The sequence below is a fragment of the Jatropha curcas genome, chromosome 10 (assembly GCF_041381405.1).
Source record: "Jatropha curcas cultivar XTBG-Jc1 chromosome 10, XTBG_Jcur_1.0, whole genome shotgun sequence".
NCBI lineage: Eukaryota > Viridiplantae > Streptophyta > Magnoliopsida > Malpighiales > Euphorbiaceae > Jatropha > Jatropha curcas.
The window spans coordinates 4,647,516-4,667,652 of record NC_143160.1 but is presented as its reverse complement, the minus strand read 5'-3'; the positions used below and the strand labels follow the sequence as shown (position 1 = coordinate 4,667,652).

The 20,137-nt window shown below is 32.5% G+C and overlaps 5 protein-coding genes across 9 annotated transcripts; 3 read left to right on the top strand and 2 right to left on the bottom strand.

Moving 5' to 3' along the window:
* Positions 1-609: 609 nt before the first annotated feature.
* Positions 610-4,522, bottom strand: LOC105640289 (LAMMER-type protein kinase AFC2). 3 transcript variants are annotated; one of them, XM_012224568.4, is made up of 12 exons: positions 4,262-4,522; positions 3,317-3,512; positions 2,954-2,980; positions 2,711-2,864; positions 2,558-2,606; positions 2,348-2,462; positions 1,965-2,056; positions 1,673-1,829; positions 1,521-1,585; positions 1,300-1,397; positions 1,112-1,214; positions 610-1,018 (listed from the first exon to the last, which is right to left on the bottom strand). In XM_012224568.4, the coding sequence occupies exons 1-12, from the start codon at positions 4,358-4,360 to the stop codon at positions 872-874; spliced, it is 1,302 nt and encodes a 433-aa protein (XP_012079958.1). In that variant the 5' UTR covers positions 4,361-4,522; the 3' UTR covers positions 610-871. The 3 variants fall into 3 exon arrangements, with proteins under 3 accessions (XP_012079958.1, XP_012079960.1, XP_089582927.1); XM_012224570.4 differs by lacking the exon at positions 3,317-3,512 and having other exon boundaries at positions 4,262-4,517; XM_089726801.1 differs by lacking the exons at positions 2,348-2,462; positions 2,558-2,606; positions 2,954-2,980; positions 3,317-3,512; positions 4,262-4,522 and having other exon boundaries at positions 2,711-2,729.
* An 855-nt stretch (positions 4,523-5,377) lies between these two features.
* On the top strand, positions 5,378-7,197 carry LOC105640288 (cytochrome P450 736A117). The gene is made up of 2 exons (XM_012224566.4): positions 5,378-6,375; positions 6,471-7,197. Exons 1-2 carry the CDS (start codon positions 5,446-5,448, stop codon positions 7,080-7,082), a joined length of 1,542 nt encoding a protein of 513 aa, XP_012079956.1. The 5' UTR covers positions 5,378-5,445; the 3' UTR covers positions 7,083-7,197.
* Positions 7,198-12,152: 4,955 nt separating this feature from the next.
* On the top strand, positions 12,153-15,132 carry LOC105640287 (cytochrome P450 736A117). The gene is made up of 2 exons (XM_012224565.4): positions 12,153-13,228; positions 14,319-15,132. The coding sequence occupies exons 1-2, from the start codon at positions 12,266-12,268 to the stop codon at positions 14,931-14,933; spliced, it is 1,578 nt and encodes a 525-aa protein (XP_012079955.1). The 5' UTR covers positions 12,153-12,265; the 3' UTR covers positions 14,934-15,132.
* Positions 15,133-15,370: 238 nt separating this feature from the next.
* On the bottom strand, positions 15,371-18,841 carry LOC105640286 (Rhodanese/Cell cycle control phosphatase superfamily protein). 3 transcript variants are annotated; one of them, XM_012224562.4, is made up of 10 exons: positions 18,531-18,841; positions 18,309-18,407; positions 17,785-17,892; positions 17,193-17,289; positions 17,006-17,045; positions 16,837-16,911; positions 16,115-16,202; positions 15,920-15,987; positions 15,762-15,834; positions 15,371-15,684 (listed from the first exon to the last, which is right to left on the bottom strand). In XM_012224562.4, the coding sequence occupies exons 1-10, from the start codon at positions 18,687-18,689 to the stop codon at positions 15,601-15,603; spliced, it is 891 nt and encodes a 296-aa protein (XP_012079952.1). In that variant the 5' UTR covers positions 18,690-18,841; the 3' UTR covers positions 15,371-15,600. The 3 variants fall into 3 exon arrangements, with proteins under 3 accessions (XP_012079952.1, XP_012079953.1, XP_037493150.1); XM_012224563.4 differs by having other exon boundaries at positions 18,309-18,404; positions 18,531-18,840; XM_037637222.2 differs by having other exon boundaries at positions 18,309-18,404; positions 18,491-18,626.
* A 494-nt stretch (positions 18,842-19,335) lies between these two features.
* LOC110010185 (uncharacterized) lies at positions 19,336-20,036 on the top strand. Its single transcript, XM_020681867.3, has 2 exons — positions 19,336-19,359; positions 19,512-20,036. The coding sequence occupies exons 1-2, from the start codon at positions 19,336-19,338 to the stop codon at positions 20,034-20,036; spliced, it is 549 nt and encodes a 182-aa protein (XP_020537526.3).
* Positions 20,037-20,137: the final 101 nt, after the last annotated feature.

Below are 20,137 nucleotides of genomic sequence, written 5' to 3'. Positions count from 1 at the left end.
CAGTTTTTCTAGAGAATACAAATAATAACAAAACTGCATATCAAGATTCGTTCGGCATATTACCTGTAAATACATAAAATTTGTATTTTCCATTCAAATATATATATATATATATATATATATATATATATATATATATATATATATATATAATTTGCATTTTATATATAATATATGTTAAATTTCGTTTCAAATTTTAATTTGGCACTATGGACAAATTCTAACATCACTAATAATAATAAAGCCAGAAGCTGATAAGATATGTCTGCTTTATCCAATCTATTTACACATTCCCAGGAAAACCCATCGCCGACATTGATCTATCTCATCACGTCCCACGATCATAATCTCATATTAGCAAATCATTCAAGTTAGAACAAAATTTTAAGTTACATCATTACAATAGGGTAAAATATAATTGTTCTTGGGTTTATTAAAGATACTATTATTTCATCCCCCATCTTTTCTAAACTGATGATAAAACTATCTGCTTAGCAAATATGAAAACTTGTTGCACATACAGCTTTTTATTATGGAACAGAAAACCGGCATCAGAAACGATATCAAATAGGGCACTTAAAACCATACATGTACCATACTCCAGAAAAATGCTAATCAATAACTTCTGAATTTAGATCAGTGAATTTTTAGATATACAAGTAAGCAAGGGTTAGCAGGTTTAACAGGGGATGGGAGCGGCATCTAGGAAAATTATATACATCCGCCAACTTCCCAACGGTTGGGACAACAGTCAGGCAATCAATCGTCTATCAACAATATTACCAACATGGCCTAGCCTAGTTGTCCAACCCCCTAACGTTCCGCTGAAGCCTTCTTTCCCTTGATTAAGCTGGCTGCTTCATATAACCAATCACCTCCTCAGATTGTCCCTGTTAAAGAAGGGATGCCTTAGTGCTTCACGAGCTGTTAGTCTATCTGAAGGATCATATCTAAGCAGTCCTTGCAAGAGATGTATGATATCTCCAGCTGAATGATCTACATGTTGCATTATTAGATTCTACAACAACACAGCAGAAAAAGACCACATTAAAGAATGGGGAAAAAGAAAAAGAGAGAATAGACAGGACAGATGCAAAAACCCAACACAAACCTGCAGACGAGGTAGCTTCAAAACAGCTTTAATGCTATCTCTAGAAGTAGCACCTTCAGGCCAGTCCAATCTACCCCTTCTAACATATTTCTCAGCATGTCGACTGTGCACAACAGGAAAGATATATCAACTAAAAGAAATGAAAGAAATAAGAACACCATTGAAAAAACAGACAGCAAAAATCTTACTCGACTCTCTTGAGCATATGCTGAGGAAGAGGCCCAAGCACTCGATCCATCATCGCAAGGTGCTCTAAATTTTCGTGTGTTTGAAATAGTGCCTCACCCTGAAAAGAAGTAACAAGCAGCACAAAATCTTTCATATCAGAACAAACTTTATTTCACATCAATAAGTTGAAAGGCAGTTCAAAAAACTACTGAAAGTAGAAATGAGGATATCAGAAGCATACCGTGCATAATTCCACCAAAATGCAACCAACACTCCAGATATCACAAGGATAACTCCACCCAAGTCCTAAAATATTACAAACAATTGATATTGTGCACTGCCATCTGATTTTGAACCAAATAAAACTCTGTAAACAGAACAAGGACTGGTTACCAAGAATAACTTCTGGTGCTCGGTAATGTCGTGTTGACACAATGTAGTTCTGATCTTGGCGTTCATAAGTAGTGCTACCAAAGTCGATCACTTTAATAGCACTTGACTTTGGGATTCTTTTAAAGTTAGAACTGTCTTTGGGTGATCGAGATGAACCCTGCACATAGTAAGACACGGTGTAAATATTGGAAATCTTCACAAATAACAAAAATCCCAAAGAAAGTAACACTGGAAGGAAAAAATGTTGCACATACAGAGATAACAAAACTTAAAATAAAATTTATGACCTTACCTTGTAATCAGGGACCTTAACATAGTCAGAAGAAACTAGAAGAATGTTCTCAGGCTTCAAATCAGTATGAATCAGTCGCAAGTCATGCATAACTGCAGAATTCAACAAATACCAATAACACGACATAAGTTATCTAGATAAAAACAGAAGCAGTTCAAAAGCAAATTCCAACGAAGTTGATCTGACATGCAACTACAAATAAAATTTTGATTCATTTTAATTATTTGATGGAAGGAAAAGAAAGTGACTCTTCCACAAAATGGACAAATTTTGTGTGTGATGAGAGCATGCCAACAAGTACATCGCCCAATAAAATCATAATATAGAAAAAAAAAATGCAAGTATGCAGGGGAAAGAAACTAGCTTTGATAATTACTACACACATGCTACACATTCCAATAGTTGTCTTCCAATCTCACGGACAAGATCAATGGGAAATGAGCGATAATTGTTTTTGCGAAGAAAATCGTATAAGCTTGGTCCAAGCTTCTCAAAGACCTGTTGAAACCATTTACATTCACCCACAAGTCTTAACCCCCAAATTATTTCTGAATTGGGGAAATTAATCCATTACAAATCAACTATATACTTACAATACAGATATGGTTACGATAGTCAAACCAGTTCCTTATTTGCACACAACTGCAAGGAATAAACCCATTTAACCAGTGACATAATGTTTAAGAAAGCTGGTTACAGGGCCTGCAAATGGCATAATGATAATGGAGGCCAGTTAGATTACTCACCGATTGCCACCTTTATCATGTTTACCAAGCTGTTGCAGGACATCGATCTCTATCATAGCAGCTTCACGATACTTCTTAATCCCGCGGACAATTTTGATTGCAACCATCTCCTTTCTTTCTCTATCCCAGCATTCTAAAACCTGACCAAAAGTTCCTAAAAAGGTATAGGCCAAAGGGGTGTCATGTCAGATGGATGAAAGATAAACCAAACAACAATCAAAATTAAATTAACAGTAAAAATACCTTCACCCATCTTGCTGTGTATCTTATCTGCATAGAAAGAATGAAAAAAAGGAAGTTGAGTTAGTTTGTAGCAAGCAACAGACATTAGACACTGCAGTTTACACTTAGGAACAAAAGTCCCATGCATGGAGTTCCAAAAGGTCCCATGCATGGAGTTTTAAAAAGTCCCAAAGAACCAAATGCAATAAAAGAAGCAGCACCTTCACCTAATGCACTAAAACATAAATATGCCACTTAATCATATCTTCAGATTTTATTAAGGAGAACTTCTCCATGACTAACATTAACTGTATGCTCAGCATTGATTTGTTACAAAAACCTATTAATTGTTTATAAAAGGTATAGATAGTAAAGTGTAATTACAGCGAGATGTTAAATTTTCTCCAAGCGCAAACATGTAATGGCCATCCTTGTCATCTTCCCGCCAGGGGGGGGAACCATTTCGAGCAACTCCCTTTACAAATAGAGAACTAGAGGTAGTATGATCTGAGGTTGCTCCAGAAGATGCAAAGCTTGCTACATTCCCAAAATCTTGTCCACAAAATATTCCTAGCTGAGCCTACACACAGCCACCCATTTATGCACCACTCAAAAAATTAAAACAAAATTTTTCACCTGATATTGTCATACCCTTTGGAACACCCTTCGCTAATTGGCAAAAACTCATTCATGAGAAAAAGCATATAGTAATTTTCAGAAAAAAAAAATACTACAATATTATATTTAAACCAGAAATCCAGTGAGACATCTATGGAAAACATAGATACATGGAAAACTTTGAGCAAATTTATGAATATCTTATACTATATTTCCTCTAAACCAACCCAATATACCATTATCAAAGTCTTAATATTTCATGGGACACATAATATACACAAAAAGAGTTGATGATTCCTCTTCTCCCAAACTGAAAACATAATAAACTCAATTATCAAAATAAGCATTAGAAAAAAAAAATCCCGAATCCCTAAAACGACATATCTGAGTACATGTACATATTCATATTAACATGTATAGAAATAAAGAAATCCTGTTATATTAGATGAAAAATATGTTGTCGATGGAAACAAACAAGAAAAAGATTCAAACAGATCAAGGTACCAAAGATAAATGAAAGGATTAGATCCGCTATAAGAAACACAAAATCCCGTAATTTTGGAACATAAATTGTTAAAAGAAGAAAGATTGAACCCTGATTAGTCTATTATACAATTAAATATGAACAAAATTTATCAGATCTACAGAAACAAAAAAAAAAAAAAAGCAAAATAGGTAGCGAGCTAAGATAGAAAGAAGAAGAGGTGATACCTTAGGAACCTGCGGCACGTCCCAGCCCAAACGAGCCCTCTTCCTGGGTCGCCGATCCAGATGCGTTAGGGGAAACTCGATCACGCGCTCCATCTCCATGATCGAAAGCAGGATCGAAAAGAAATACAAAAACTATATAGAGAAAATAGATGAGAAAGCGAGAGAAAATTCGGGAACTACGACGAGAAACTAACAAACAGCGTTAGGAGGAAGATAAGGTATTGTTAGGAGAAGGCGACTCACAGCTAACCCTAATTTTAACCAACAACAATGCGAGTGCAAGGAGGCTAAGACAATAATCGTCCGTCCACGTGTCTTTATCTTAGCCGTGGGTCTGACTGAGACACCTGTCTGCTAGCTTTCAAGGCTTTTGTCATGTGGTTTATTAACTATGATTAGATTTAACTATGGTTCAGTTAGCGTCAGATAACAGCTAGAATATTGGGAAAGTTATGAACTTTTCCAAGGACAGATCACACAATTATTTTAAAATCTTTAAAAAAAATTTGGTTCAGCAAATTTTCTTTTTTTATTGTTCACCAGAATTTGACATTATTGGAAAGCAATTTAGTGGGCTGGTGTTTGATAATTGGGCTTTTGCTTGGTGGAGCGACAACATAAGCTATGATGTGGACGATGAACTACTGCCAGTGGCCTATTTGCAACTTTTCACCCGGCTTCCATGAAGTGTAAAGGCCCAAGGCCAGAAAAGTCTGGCTAGCCATTCTACTATCTGTCCAGCTATTTAGGAGACTTCTCTTTTTTTTTTTTTTTTTCGTTCTTTCTTTCTTACTTTCTACGTAAAAGAGGAAAATACAAACGACCCATTCCAGCAAAATCTGGATTCTGGAATAACCTATACCGGAAGTATCATGACCTCATTTTGGGAATGGTAGAGGCATATAAGGAGGATTCGCATATGGCCATTTCTGGAATAAGAATTATTTTCGAGTGGAGGTCACTTGAACATTATTAATATGAAATACCTTCTCATGATATTATCAGATTAGGTTAGCTGACGATAATATTAAAGAAAAAGAAAAAAATCTTCTATGCAGCCTATATTTTATATTTTGTCTTTATATATGGGCGTACACGACGACAGCGTAGAACGCGGACTATATTACTAACACAATCGCTAGCCTTCTCTTTAACTGGGGAAAACAATAATAGCTAACGACAAAATGGAAATTTCAAGCATTACTCATCAATTGCAGCCTCTCTATGTATCGGTCCTCTGTTTCCTTTTCTTTGCCTATTTCCTGATCAAATGGCTGACTTCTTTACTAGCCACCCAAAAAAACTCGCCGCCTTCACCGCCAAAGATCCCGATTCTTGGAAATCTCCACCAACTTGGGCTTCACCCTCACCGATCACTCATGTCCTTGGGTCAACGCTATGGCCCACTCATGATGCTTCACTTCGGCAGCAAGCCTGTGCTGATCGTCTCATCCGCAGAGGCTGCAAGGGAGATTATGAAAACCCATGATCTCGTTTTTGCTAACAGACCCAAATTAAGTGTTACAGACAAGCTTCTTTACAACAGCAAGGATGTGGCCAGTGCTCCCTACGGTGAGTATTGGAGACAAATGAGAAGCATTTGTGTACTCCATCTCTTGACTAACAAAAGAGTTCAATCTTTTAAAAACGTGAGAGAAGAAGAAGTCAATTTCATGATTGAGAAGATCCACAAATTTTCTTCATCGTCTTTGCCTGTGAATTTGAGTGAAATGTTTGCTTGCCTTGCAAACGATGTAATATGCAGAGTAGCTTTTGGGAAGAAGTATAGGGGTGAAGATGGTAAAAAATTTCAGAAATTGTTAGGGGAATTTATGAGATTATTGGGTAGTTTCGACGTAGCTGTGTTCATTCCTTGGCTTTCATGGATTCATTGGATTAGTGGGTTTGATGCAAAAGCTGATAGAACTGCTAAAGAATTCGATGAATTTATAGAAGGAATACTTGAAGAGCACATCAATAATGGGAGAACTGTTACAGATGGAAAAGAAGTTCCAAATGATTTTGTTCATGTTCTGCTTGAGCTTCAAAAGGAAAGCAACAATAGTAAGTCTGAGTTTTCACTTGAAAGAGAAAATATAAAGGCTCTCATTCTGGTATGGCACCTGCTCTTCTTCTTTCTCTGCCAAAATTTTGAAGATTCAGCTGCTGCTTTTCTTGAAAAAATTTATTTATTGATTTTTCTGGGCAGGACATGTTTGTTGGCGGATCTGATACATCATCCACCGTTCTAGAATGGGCAATGACAGAGCTGATAAGGCATCCAAGAGCCATGAAGAAATTACAAAGTGAGATCAAGGCAATTGCTCCTGAAAAATCAAACATAACAGAAGCTGATTTGGACAAAATGCAATATCTTAAATTGGTGATCAAAGAGGCTCTTCGCTTCCATGTTCCCTTTCCATTATTAGCCGCGAGAGAATGTATGCAAGATATCAACATATTGGGGTTTCAGGTTCCTGCTGGAACTATGGTTCTAATCAATGCATGGGCTCTGGCAAGAGATTCCAAGCTTTGGAGCAAACCTGAAGAATTCTGGCCTGAGAGATTTTTGGACAATCCTATCGATTTCAAAGGTCATGACTTTGAGTTCATCCCATTTGGTGCTGGTAGGAGAGGCTGCCCAGGAATGCCATTTGCTATGTCGATTATTGAGCTTGTGTTGGCCAATCTCGTCAACAACTTTGAGTGGGAATTGCCCGGTGGAATGAAGGGAGAGGACTTGGATGTAGACGAATCTGTTGGAATTACCACAAGTAGAAAGAATCCACTTTTAGCCATTGCAATACCTATTTCCCACTAGCATTACTCCAACAGAATACTTAATTATTAATAGATGAAATGATGCGTTGAGCTTATGAAGTGTGTATTTACTTTTATTTTTAATAATTTTAATTCTATAACCAGTTTTCACACAATGATATTGTCCTTTCTTTTCATATTTATGGGAGGCAAATATCTCGAATTATTACATTATAAGAGCATTTGTGTATAATTAGGTGATTCATAATTAGATGACAACTAGTTGGCTATATAATTAGATTATTCATACTTCGATTCTATTTCTTTATTTTCCATAATTTTCATTGTTTGGGGCGTTTAGGAAAATAAATCGACGGAAAATTTTTTTCTAGTCAAAGGAAAATTAAATTATTTTTTAAAGAAAATAATTTTTCATTTTCGAGAAAGTAAAACATTTATTTTTCCTGCAAGTTATTTTACGGAAACAAACAGAGTATTAGATGACAATTAATTGGATTTTTCCGATTCGCTCCAATTCATTTATTTTAAATTCAAATGTGAAATTTCAGAAGACTCAATCCTAATAATAGAAAACTTATATATCATATAAGTTTAATAATTTTCAGATTAGTTGGTAATTGTATTACATATATAGTTTTTGGTTCGCCATTTGGTTTAAATATTGATAATAGTATTATACCATCTCCAATGCAATCATGAATTGTGGTTATTGTGTCTTACTAAATAGAAACTTTGGATAGTAATGTCGTTAAATGTGTAGTTGTAGATATTAGATTTTAAAAATAAATCTCTAATGTACGAAAAAAAAATTAATTTCAATAAAAAAGGAAATAAGAAAAAACGAATAAATAGGAAAAAAAGAACAAAAATTTGCGTTCTACTGTCTAACGAACCTTCTACTAAATATATAGAGAGCACTATAGATAATTTCTCATTTTTTTTATATATAGACAATAGCATTAGAGAATATTTTGTTTTTAACTTTCAAATTTTACAGACATGGTAAATAAATTAAGGGAAATTTATTATTTAGTCCCTCAAGTTTTACATAATTATCCAACTAATCTCAAGTTTTGTGCAAATATCTAACTAGTCCCTCAGGTTTAACTCCATCTAATTAAAAGGTCCTTCTGTCCGAAAAGTTAGTTTTTTTCCGTTAAGTGAAGACTAAAAGACTAAAATACCCATCCCTAACTGACGTGGACCAGCATGAAGCGATAAGAAAAAATTATTATTTAGTCCCTCAGGTTTTACATAATTATCCAACTAATCTCACGTTTTGCGCAAATATTTAACTAGTCCCTCAGGTTTAACTCCGTCTAATTAAAAGGTCCTTCCGTCCGAAAAGTTGATTTTTTTTCCATTAATTGAAGACTAAAAGACTAAAATACCCCTCCATAGCTGACGTGGACCAGTATGAAGCGATAATGATATACCTAGTTTGTTTCCCTTTTGTTCCTTCCATGCCATAATGATATACCTAGTTTATCTTTTGCACAGATAACCTTGCATTAAATATTAGGAAAAATTATTATTTAGTCCCTCAGGTTTTACATAATTATTAGTTATTTTCTATTTTATTCATATTTAATATGCAAATTTTATCAAGAAACATTACTATTATCATTGATAAAATCTAAAAAAAAAAAAACAAAGTATTTCATCTATTCATAAATACTTTTAATGTTTTTATGGTAATTAAGTAAGTAAATTTATTCTTATAAATTATAACAAAATATTAATTAATTTTATTAAGTAACTTTAAGTAAGAGAGGAGATGTTATATGATTTTGGAAAATTATAAAAATAATTATTAAATTTAATATAAATAAGGATAAAATTGAAAAAAAAAATTAATTACTCATTAATATTCTAAAAAAAAATATATTTGCGGAGAAAACACCGGCTCTAAAACAATAGTTATTTATAGACAAAAAAAAGTAATTATTATTGTCACCTATATTATTATAATTTCATAATTTTGAATATGAATATTAATATTTAATGCAAGGTTATCTGTGCAAAAGATAAACTAGGTATATCATTATGGCATGGAAGAAACAAAAGGGAAACAAACTAGATATATCATTATCGCTTCATACTGGTCCACGTCAGTTAAGAAGGGGTGTTTTAGTCTTTTAGTCTTCAATTAATGGAAAAAAATCAACTTTTCGGACGGAAGGACCTTTTAATTAGACGGAGTTAAACCTGAGGGACTAGTTAGATATTTGCACAAAACGTGGGATTAGTTGGATAATTATGTAAAACCTGAGGGACTAAATAATAATTTTCCCTTATCGCTTCATACTGGTCCACGTCAGCTAGGGAAGGGTGTTTTAGTCTTTTAGTCTTCAATTAACGGAAAAAAATCAACTTTTCAGATGGAAGGACCTTTTAATTAGACGGAGTTAAACCTGAGGGACTAGTTAGATATTTGCGCAAAATTTGAAATTAATTGAATAATTATGTAAAACCTGAAAGACTAAATAATAAATTACCCATAAATTAAAGATGCACGGTTATATCGAAGATGCTCCCACTAAAATAATGTAAAAATCTAAAGCTGTTTCATAAAATAATGTTTATTTGAAACTATTTAGTATTTACAACGATAGTGAACAGTTGGATGGGTTTTCAGGAAAAAAAAAAATTGTCAATCCCAAAAACAGATTCAGTATCAAAATTCTAAAAATAAGAAAAAGACAAACTTGAATCTTTCCATATTTCAAACCATATACTTTAGACATTGAGCTTAATTTTTTTTTTATTATTTTTTTATGGTTTTCAAACCACAATATTTTAATTTTTAACGTTGTTTGAGATTGATAGATCCTTATCCCAACTTTTCATTATTACTGTAAATAGTTTCAACTAAATATTCTTTTTTGGAAAATAGATAGATTGTTACTACTTTAGTCAAACCTGAGTGGTTCTCGTTTTTTCATTAATTACTAAAACAACTCTTAGTATTTTAATAATTTTCACTTTTCAAATCAAATTAGATAAAAATTTGATACTAAATGAAAACAAAAATATTTTTTATATTTGTAAATCCTTTTAATTTTAGTTTTAATGATAATTATATTGTTATTTTGTATGAAATTGTTTGGGATTATATATTTTTAAATTTTTATAAATAATTATATATATAAAAAATTCAGTTCAACTACGTTGATCCAATTTAGTTCTCACTTTGTTGAAAATGATCTACTTTACAAAAGTATATTGTTAAAAAAATTATTTATTGGAAATAATTTAAAAAAATTATTTATTGGAAAGTATAATTGAAAAGTATTGAATATGCAAATTAATAAATTGCTCTCAAATTACAAAATACAGTAATATTCATAAAACAATACAAATTTAAATATATTTACATAATAAGATAAATTGATAAATTTATCACACTTAACTAAGAAAGTGCAACTTCCCTAGCTGTCCTAAAATACTTACTTTTTTGTGTAACATAAGTTAGAAAATCTACTTTTCAGAAAGTAAAATTTATAATAACTTTATGCACATTGATAAGTTACGCTTTTCTAATTTATTTATTTATATATGCTTTAAAAGATTTGGATTTATTGTTTATTAAGCTCTTGTCATAACATGTCACGAGTCTGGATGCTCCTACTTTATTTTTTTGAAAAAAAAAAAAAACATTGAAGGGTAAAAAAGAGGAGGAAAACCAATGACGTGCCTAAGAAATTCAATGAGAGGGTTCAATAAAATAAATATTAAAAAAAACAAACTATTACAATTAAATTATAATCATCCTCGCCTATTCATAATAACTTTGTTGTCAATATTTACCCATACATATTTTTTAATGTAAGTCATGAAATAGTCATTCAATAGATCATTTCTCATTCTATTACAAAATGCATTTTTAATAATTTTCATCGCTGCAAAAACACTCTCAATTGCGGCTGTAGCAACCGGCAAAGAGAAGGGATCGAACTAAATAACAAAACAAATGGCTATAGTAGAAAAAAAATTTAAAATAAGTATCGAGGTGCTTTAGTTGCTTGAATTAAGAAAAAGAAAAAAAAGATCAATTGCTATCAATTAAAAAGAAAAAAAACTTTAGACTACGTTTATTTTCATAAAATAATTTGTAAATAATATTTTTTACAATTTTTTATTGTTTGGGACACTCAGGAAAATAAGTCAATGAAAAATATTTTTCTGATCAAAAGAAAATTCAGTCATTTTTTAAGGAAAATAACTTTTCATTTTCGAGAGAGTAAAACATTTTTGAGACATTGATAAACTTTATAAATCTATATTTTTTAATTTATTAATAATCATAATCACTACCAATAATCATTATTCGCCACCGGCCACCGGCTGCTTTCATAATTTATATATTTTTTTTACATTCTTATCATATTTAGCAATAAAATTTTTAAATTATAAAACTTCTTATTATTAATATTTTTTATGATCTAATGAGATAAAAACTTTAATGTTTTTAACTAATTTATAATATTACAATCAAACAGCGAAAAATAATTCATTTGAAAAATATTTTTTAAATATAAAAAATATTTTTTAGCAAATTATTTTACTGAAATAAAAGTAGCGTTAGAGTTCTAATTTTTTTAGAGTCAATTATCAAAATATTTTCTTCTTTTTTTTTTAAACCATAACTCGTTGGTGTAGAGTTACTATATACAAGACAAAATATATTTGTGGGTAAAACAAAATTGCGAACCAGTTAAAAAATTTGTCAAACACCTAAATCAGCTATAATCATTTAAATCAATTTGAAGATATAAAAAATTAATTGCCATGGCAGTAATAAAGTCTGCTCAGAAAAAAAAAAAAAGCTGCCAAAAAAATATTAATTCTACCAAAAAATATCAGTTGCGCCTCTCACCAAAGCAGAATGTGAAAGTGACTTAAATTTTTACCTAAACGATACGTGCAAGCATGACCAATAAGTTACGTGAACAGTTAGAGCCACTAGTTCAATAAGTTACGTGAACAGTTAGAGCCACTAGTTCAATAAGTTACGTGAACAGTTAGAGCCACTAGTTCAAGTACTTGTAAAAGGACACTTGCAAATTTTTATTTAAATTGGATTTCTCAAAAGCTAAAACCAGGATATTATTATCTACCCATAACTACCATATTGGCCACAACTGACACCAAATAAAACTTTTGGATGACTCCAACTTTAGTCCCCTCACAAACATTTCAAAGAGTTTATGCAACTTTTGGATGACTCCAAATCTAATCCCACCACAAGCTAGCATTTCAAAAATGTGGAGTTCCGTTCAATTGCTAGAGCAGCGTTATGGAGTCTCATCCCTGTTGCTTCCTTTATCCTTTACAATATTAACCTTTTCTTTCATAATTTTCTTTAAAAGGTCTCCTCTTAGCAACAACAAGAAAACAATGCCACCTTCTCCATCTCGGTTTCCAATAATAGGAAACCTCCACCAAATCGGCTTATACCCTCATCGGTCTCTTCAATCCTTAGCTCAAATCCATGGCCCAATCATGTTGCTTCACTTTGGGAGCACTCCAGTGCTTGTTATCTCGTCATCTGAAATGGCTAAAGAGATAATGAAAACCCACGACATAATTTTCGCAAACAGGCCCAAATCAAGAATCGGTGGCAAACTTCTGTATCAAGGGAAAGATATAGCAAATTCTCCTTATGGGGAATATTGGAGGCAAATGAAAAGCGTATGCGTTCTCCATCTACTAAGCAACAAAAGAGTACAGTCTTTCAGAAATGTTAGAGAAGAAGAAACGACTTGCATGATCAAAAGAGTTGAGAAGTGTTGCTCTGATTGTTTACCAGTCAATTTAAGTGAAGTTTTTGCGAGTCTTACTAATGATGTAGTTTGCAGAGTAGCGTTGGGGAGGAAATATAGTAAAGAAAGAAAATTTAAGGAGTTATTAGAGGAATTTGCGATGTATTTGGGTTTTGTTGATATTGGGGATTACATTCCATGGCTAAGTTGGATAAACCTTGTAAATGGATTGTACAGTAAGGTGGAGAAAGTGGCTAAAGAGTTGGATAGCTTTTTAGATGGAGTAGTTGAAGAGCATAGAGATGCAAAAGATGGTGAAGATGCTAACAACAAAGACTTTGTGGACGTTTTGCTTTGGATTCAGAAAGAAAATATGGCCGGATTTTGTATGGATACAACTAGCGTCAAGGCTCTCATTTTGGTAATCTTCTTTCTCCCCATATTTACATCGCTCGATAAATCATAGGAAATTACTTATATAGATCCGGTCCATAGCCATACATTATGGATCAAGCCATTACATGATAGTCTGATACTTTGCAGGTTTTGAAATTCGGCTCTATTTTGATCTTTTGTCAATTTTTTTCCAATCCAATTCTTTTTTTTTTTTTAGCTTTGGCATCTTTAATTGAAAAAAACAAAAAATATTTTCAATATTTTTAAATCATCACGTCATATTTATAAAATTTTATGTTAATTTTAAAATAATTCTATTAGTCTTATCAAATAAGTATCGCATAAATTAAAATTTAATTTTAAAAATAGATGTGCTAATTAATAATTTAATAACATAAATTTCTTTTACTTAATAAAAAAATCTTGAAACATGGCATAAGAATTTATTTAATGAAACATAATTTTTTTAATTACATATTTTGTTTTCATATCATCTATATTTCAAGGATCAAAATCTTAATTATTGTAATTTTTGATTGATCATATAGTCAAATTATTATGTTCATTTAATAAAAAAATAAATATATAACCTCTTAAAAATTGTTTTAATTGGAGATATCTTAAATACCATATTTTTAAATCTATAAATTTTGCCACTTATGCAGTGGCTTTAATTGTTAGCTGTTCGAATAGTTTTTCATAAAATTATAAAAGTTAAGTGTGGTATGAGTTAATTTTTTATAAAATACTACATTAATCTCTAAAAGCTAATCCAAATGCTATATTACCGAATACTTTTAAAAAATAATATTTAGTCAAAACGATAAAAACACCACTTAAAGAAAATGTTATGTAACACAAAATGGATGAAAACAATCTTCTATCTAACAATGTTTCGCTCAAATTAATGGCCACGTTTGTTTTTATCTATCTACAATTTAAATAAGATTTAATCAAGTTCAAAAATAAATTTCAAATTTTATAGAATTTTTTTGCAAGTTTTAGTATCACTAGTCAAACCTCATTAATATTTAAAAATTTAGAGAATAATGTTGCACAATTCTTACATTTAACAATCCCACGTAAAGAAAATATAATCTGTGTTTTTGTTCTAGGATGTATTTGCGGCAGGTACAGACACAACATACACAGTCCTAGAATGGGCAATGACAGAGCTTTTAAGACATCCTGAGAAAATGAAGAAAGTCCAAAATGAGTTGCGATCAGAAATGGCAAACAAAGAATCAAAAGTAATAACAGAGGATGATATAAGCAAATTTGATTACTTGAAAGCAATAATAAAGGAAACACTCCGCTTGCATCCTCCAATTCCATTACTGGTTCCTCGAATGTCAACCCAAGATGTTAGAATAAAAGGCTTCGACCTTGCTGCTGGAACCCAAGTAATTATCAATTCTTGGGCAATAGGAAGGGATCCTGCATTATGGGATCGTCCGGAAGAATTCTGGCCAGAGAGGTTTTTGAAAAATCGTATAGATTTCAGAGGACAAGATTTTGAATTGATACCATTTGGAGCCGGCAGGAGAATTTGTCCAGGCATTCAGTTTGCTATGAGCACGGATGAGCTTGCACTGGCAAATCTACTGTATAAGTTTGACTGGGCATTACATGGTCTTGAAAGAGGAGAGGACTTGGACGTTGCTGAGTGCACCGGCCTCACCATTCACCGTAAATTTCCTCTTTTGGCTGTTGCAACTCCATATTCTTAATCCTAAGTGTTTCTTAATTCTAGTTGTGTGGGTTTAATGTATATAAATTATTTACTATAACTTAGAGCTATATTGTTTTTGTATTTAGGGTTAGTTTAAAAATATATAATACTAGTTTAGATGAAATAAATAATATGTGTTAACGATTATAAACAAATCAGATAATAAAAGAAAGTACATGATATTGTAAGGTGAAAGAGATTTAGAGTCTATATATTTAAATTTAACAAAAATGATGACCATAAATGTATCCTTAAGTTTTCATTTTACTTAAACCTCAAACTGTAATGACTTAAAAAAAAATTGCAGAGACACTGTCTCACTTTTCGTGTGTATGCCCTTAGATTTATTTGTTTCAGATTTTGCGTTTTGTTTCCCTGGACATTGAACGTAAATTACATGAAGATGATTTTAGCTGGTTTTCAAAATTCAGGGACTAAGAGAACAAAAATATGCACCTTGCAATATTACATGGAGTTCTTGTATTGAATATACATGCAGGCAGCATAACATAACATAAGTAGATACATCACACTATAACAAGTTACTGGCATTAATACACTCCTCTTGGCACCAAAATTGGGATTCCCATCAATCCTGTGGACTCTATATGATGTAGAGAACAATGTCCTCTGAGGTTCATTGGTCATAAACTTTCAAACCCAAATCAATGTGATCTTATATCCTGAATATAGCGACCGACTTGCTGAGCGCCAAGAAACAATGCATCAGCTACAAGAAAGACTCCAATCTGCTTGAGAAACAAAATGGACATTAAATTTCTATGCCAACAGGAAAACAATAGGTTATGGAAAACACTTTAGTTACCAGACGTGCAGAGAATAGCAATCGATAACCCCAACCTTCTTTGGCAGCAGCAGCTCTTTGTTGATCTGTCCAACTAAAGTAGGCAGGCAGTTAACAACAAGTATAGCAGTTACAAATATTATATAGCCAAATCCATTCAGCAGTAAATAGAAGCATACCCAAGAAATTCAGAAACCCCTCCAATTCCAGCAAACTTAAGAGGCTGAGGACCTTCGATGACGAGATCCTACTTCACAAGTCACTAGATGGTTAAATTACTTTCATTTGATCAGTAAAATAAAATCAACTAACAGAAGAATTACAATCATAATAACTAAAAGAAATATAAAAATTCACACTGAGAATGTGTATACCTCCTCTTCAGCAGCCTCCAGACCTCCTTGAACCCAAAACAGGTTTCTGTAACCAGCATTGTAGAGCAGTTCACATGCAGCTAAAGATCTGTGAATATTCAAAATAAAGAAGCAAATTATATCTCTGACTTAGTTTGTTTCTTGCCCCACTCTATTTATCCTTTCTCATGTTCCGTGACTGACTTAAATTGGGTTCAAATTGATCACAAGTTAATACTAAAAGACCACCATGTTTTTCCATCATCTGCCATTATGCATTATCATCATTAGCATTGACGCCTTCCCAGTCAAAATGGCATACTGCTTTGAAATTACAAGAACACCAAATAATGCTAGCACTTTCTGAAGTCATTTGAAGCCAAAATTTTGTTCTTTTAAATGAATCATTTTAGGAAAGCTAACGGTGGGACTTGGGAGTTAATGAAATAAATTAGAACAAAAGATGGAAAGAACAGATATCCATATCCTGGAACCATAACCTAGTCCCTACTGCTCTGTGATTTGACTTGTTCATGGAAAGGCAACATTTTCCTTGGGTATATATCCAATATCATCGTTATAAATGAAATATAGAGGCAAAACTTATTACATTTAAAATGCTATGAATCAAATGGAAGCATCTAGGTTACCCCTCAGAATAATAAAAGAATAAATGCACTCATTCAAATACATATGGATGAATTGATAGAAGAAATTATTATCAGATTAAACTAATAATCCACCTCAATCCTCTCTGGCATGCAACAATCAGGTCTGTATCTTTTGGGAACTTCTCTTCAACCTTTGACAAGAACTGACTGGTAAACACAGAAAAACAATTCATAAAGTAATTGTATGTAGACAAAAATGTGTACAAGAAACTAAGAAAATCGAAAAACATTCAGCACATACTTATCATAAGTCAATGTAGGCACACCACTCCACCAGCCTCCTACAAACACACAAGACATTCAACACAATGAAAAAGCTGAAGTATAAGAAAACAACAGAATCTTCTATTTCTTGCAGATTTAAAGGTTGCATGTTTGTTCTATGACAGGTATTTAACAGTGACATGAGAAAAAGAACAGGGAAATACCCATCATAAAATTTGTGAACTTTTTTGAAAGTGTTCCAATGTCAGATCTATCATCAACTTCAAATATTGGAATCCAGGTTGAGCCTTTAACCCATGCCTTCAAAACATGTAAAGAATTAACTCCATTGCAATGGAGATGACATTATTCATGGAAATATTGAGCTAGAAAAAAAAATCTGGAATAAAGGAAGCAAATGATGCTATTACGGGGCAGAATGTCCATAAAGAAAAAGAGCTAAGGGAGATTATTGGTTTATCAATTAAAAAACATGTCAGTCAAGCGGTCAATAATTTGAGAAAGTACAGAACAGCCATTATACATTGCAACATTTTATGATAATGCTTTCTATCAACAAGAAAAAGCAACAAATGAGTCAGTAAGAAATTAAATCACCAGTAATTGCAGAATTCTAGTGGAATAGTGACACTCACAGATATCGCATAGCTATCATGACAAATACTCTTAGAAATGTTATATAACCATCAAATTGAAGGAATAAATCACAGAGAACTAGTGAATAAAGAAAGTAGAATTTATAACATTTGAGTTTGGACAGGGAAAGAGGAAGCAATAGAAAGAAAAACATTTCACCTTTTTCTGCTCAACAGAGGGACGAACATCGAGTAAGATTTTGCTAGAGAGTTGAATTGCATAACCTGCTTCTCTTGGTGTAAGGACATTTACTTTTCCTTCCCGAATCTACACATGAAAGAACAATGTCATGTACCAAATATAAGACCTAAGTCTCATTATTTGACTTTAGAAGGTTCATCTCAATGGACTGAAGCAATGCAATCACAACCTTACACCAAAAATTCAAAGATGACCTTTAGACAACTTTATATTTGAGATACCTACATCCAGCAACTTAATCAAAACCTTCTTATTACCATCGAGGCAATATTCATATTATAAAGCACAATGGACATGGACTGAAATACATACTCCAATAACTCAATTAGAATGGGTTCAGCTAAAACGTGTATCTATAAAGATTCCTTTTTATGAGCAAACATCCGCAAAAACACACAAAAAAAAAAAAAAAAAAAAAATCAAGATTTCGGCTTTCTCGACCTCGAGTGATGATATTTAACGCTTTGCTATGACAACATTACCATTGCATCCCATCTTCTCTTCGCAGCAGCCATGTCTCTCATTTGCTTCAAATCATAATCTTCATCTCCAGTTTGCATTTGGATAACCCTCCCATGCTGCTTTTCAGAGAAAAATGAATTCAATTGACAACCTCTATAAAACTAATTACGAGACAAATTTGAAAGTGGAAAAGAAAAAGGACCGATTAATCAGAGATCAGAAAAGACTGAAGATTGGCATACAAAACGGTGAATTCTAAAAGTGGGACTGAGTTTCAGCGAAAGTGGCATAGAAGAGTTTAAGTAATGCAATTTCCCCCATAATTTTGTACACCGTTCTCTTTGAAATTTGGAATGTGAAACTGGTAGAGCATTGAGAGAGGGAAGACCCATAGAATCCATTTCTGAGAGCTTCTACGAGACACTGAAATCAGAAATTGGAGTCGAAAAAGCAGTTGATTTTAGATTTTCTACTCTTTTTTTTCCTTTCGCACTTGCTTATCTGGTTTGCTTATTCCGGATACTTTCCTGTTCGGGATAACCTTATCCTCCTGACCAGCCTTTTTCTTGCGTCGTAGAGGATTTTAAAAAGCAGCCCAAATGACGCCGTTTTATTTGGAACAAAACGCACCGTTTAACTGAAACCTCTAATAGGTGGCAGAGCACAAGAAGAATGTTCGTTTTATTTGTTTTTATTTTTAGACGGTGTTTGGAACATAAATAATTATCTTAACATAATAATTAAACGGTTAACAAAAAGCATAAAATTGAATGGCTTGTTTTATTTTATTAGAAGTAGATTTCATATTTTTAATTATTTTCGATAATTAAATTTCTTAGATTTTTCAAAATTAGATTTAGCAACTTTTAACTAACAACCTTTAATTTGTTAGTTACCACTACAAGAAATAAATTTTTAGATGATAATTTAGACGATAGAATATAAATATAAGAATTTCATAAAATTTATGAAATATAAATTATTAAATTTTATGAATTTCGTTATTTATATAATTTCATATTCCATTATCTGAAGAGTACTTTTAAAATGAAAAATAATAAAATTAAGAAAGTCAGCCTCTAATGAAATAAAAATAAAAATGAGAATTGCTCTCTTTTTAAAAATAATGAAATTGAGACCATAATAAAATTTATTAATTGCATAACAAAATTCAACCTCTAATAGTTCCGGTTTATTCACTTTATTCATTTGATTTTGCTCAGGTAGAAGGTCCTACTGTCGGACGGTTTCAAAAATGGTCTCCGCCCCCTGTGAATTTCTATAAAGTAAACACAGATGCTGCGCTAGGTCCAGATGGATATATTGGGATGGGTTTTATGGTGCGAAATAGTATTTGTCAGGTCATGGCAGCTGGAATGTGTCGAGTGCGGGACTCGCTATCAGTGGAGGAAGCAGAAATGGAAGCTGTTTTCTGGGCTGGGCAATGTGTCTTAGACTTGACATTCAGGCAAGTGATGTTTGAAACTGACTGTGCCAGCATAGTTAAGCTTTTTTATTCTTCAGTTGATCTCGTGCCCGTTACTGAGATGCGTACAAGGATGCAAAGGTTTAAGGAATTAGTAGAATTTTTTACTAGTTCAAGTTGTCATCGTGTTATTAGAGAATGTAATTCTGTGGCACATTGCTTAGCTAAGCAAGCTTTGACTTTAAGTTCTTTTGAGCAGATATGGATGGAAGAATGTTCCCCTGTGGTTTTGAACATTGTAGTGGCTGAGGCCTCTGTTTAATTAGAATAAACAGAGCTAGCACATGGTTTTGTTTAATTAGAATAATTTTGATTTTAAAATTATAAACCGAACTGATAGTTTATTTTTATATGTTTTATAAA

Coding starts and splice junctions, on each gene's coding strand:
- LOC110010185 (XM_020681867.3), top strand. CDS start 19,336: ATGAAAAATAATAAAATTAAGAAA. Junction 19,360..19,511: donor AAAATAATAAAATTAAGAAA/GTCAGCCTCTAA, acceptor GATTTTGCTCAG/GTAGAAGGTCCTACTGTCGG.
- LOC105640287 (XM_012224565.4), top strand. CDS start 12,266: ATGACTCCAAATCTAATCCCACCACAAGCTAGCATTTCAAAAATGTGG. Junction 13,229..14,318: donor GCGTCAAGGCTCTCATTTTG/GTAATCTTCTTT, acceptor TTTTTGTTCTAG/GATGTATTTGCGGCAGGTAC.
- LOC105640288 (XM_012224566.4), top strand. CDS start 5,446: ATGGAAATTTCAAGCATTACTCATCAATTGCAGCCTCTCTATGTATCG. Junction 6,376..6,470: donor ATATAAAGGCTCTCATTCTG/GTATGGCACCTG, acceptor TTTTCTGGGCAG/GACATGTTTGTTGGCGGATC.
- LOC105640286 (XM_012224562.4), bottom strand. CDS start 18,689: ATGGATTCTATGGGTCTTCCCTCTCTCAATGCTCTACCAGTTTCACAT. Junction 18,408..18,530: donor CTTTTAGAATTCACCGTTTT/GTATGCCAATCT, acceptor TTCTCTGAAAAG/CAGCATGGGAGGGTTATCCA. Junction 16,912..17,005: donor CCTACATTGACTTATGATAA/GTATGTGCTGAA, acceptor TGTGTTTACCAG/TCAGTTCTTGTCAAAGGTTG.
- LOC105640289 (XM_012224568.4), bottom strand. CDS start 4,360: ATGGAGATGGAGCGCGTGATCGAGTTTCCCCTAACGCATCTGGATCGG. Junction 2,463..2,557: donor ATCGTAACCATATCTGTATT/GTAAGTATATAG, acceptor TGGTTTCAACAG/GTCTTTGAGAAGCTTGGACC. Junction 2,057..2,347: donor ACTATTGGAATGTGTAGCAT/GTGTGTAGTAAT, acceptor TGAATTCTGCAG/TTATGCATGACTTGCGACTG.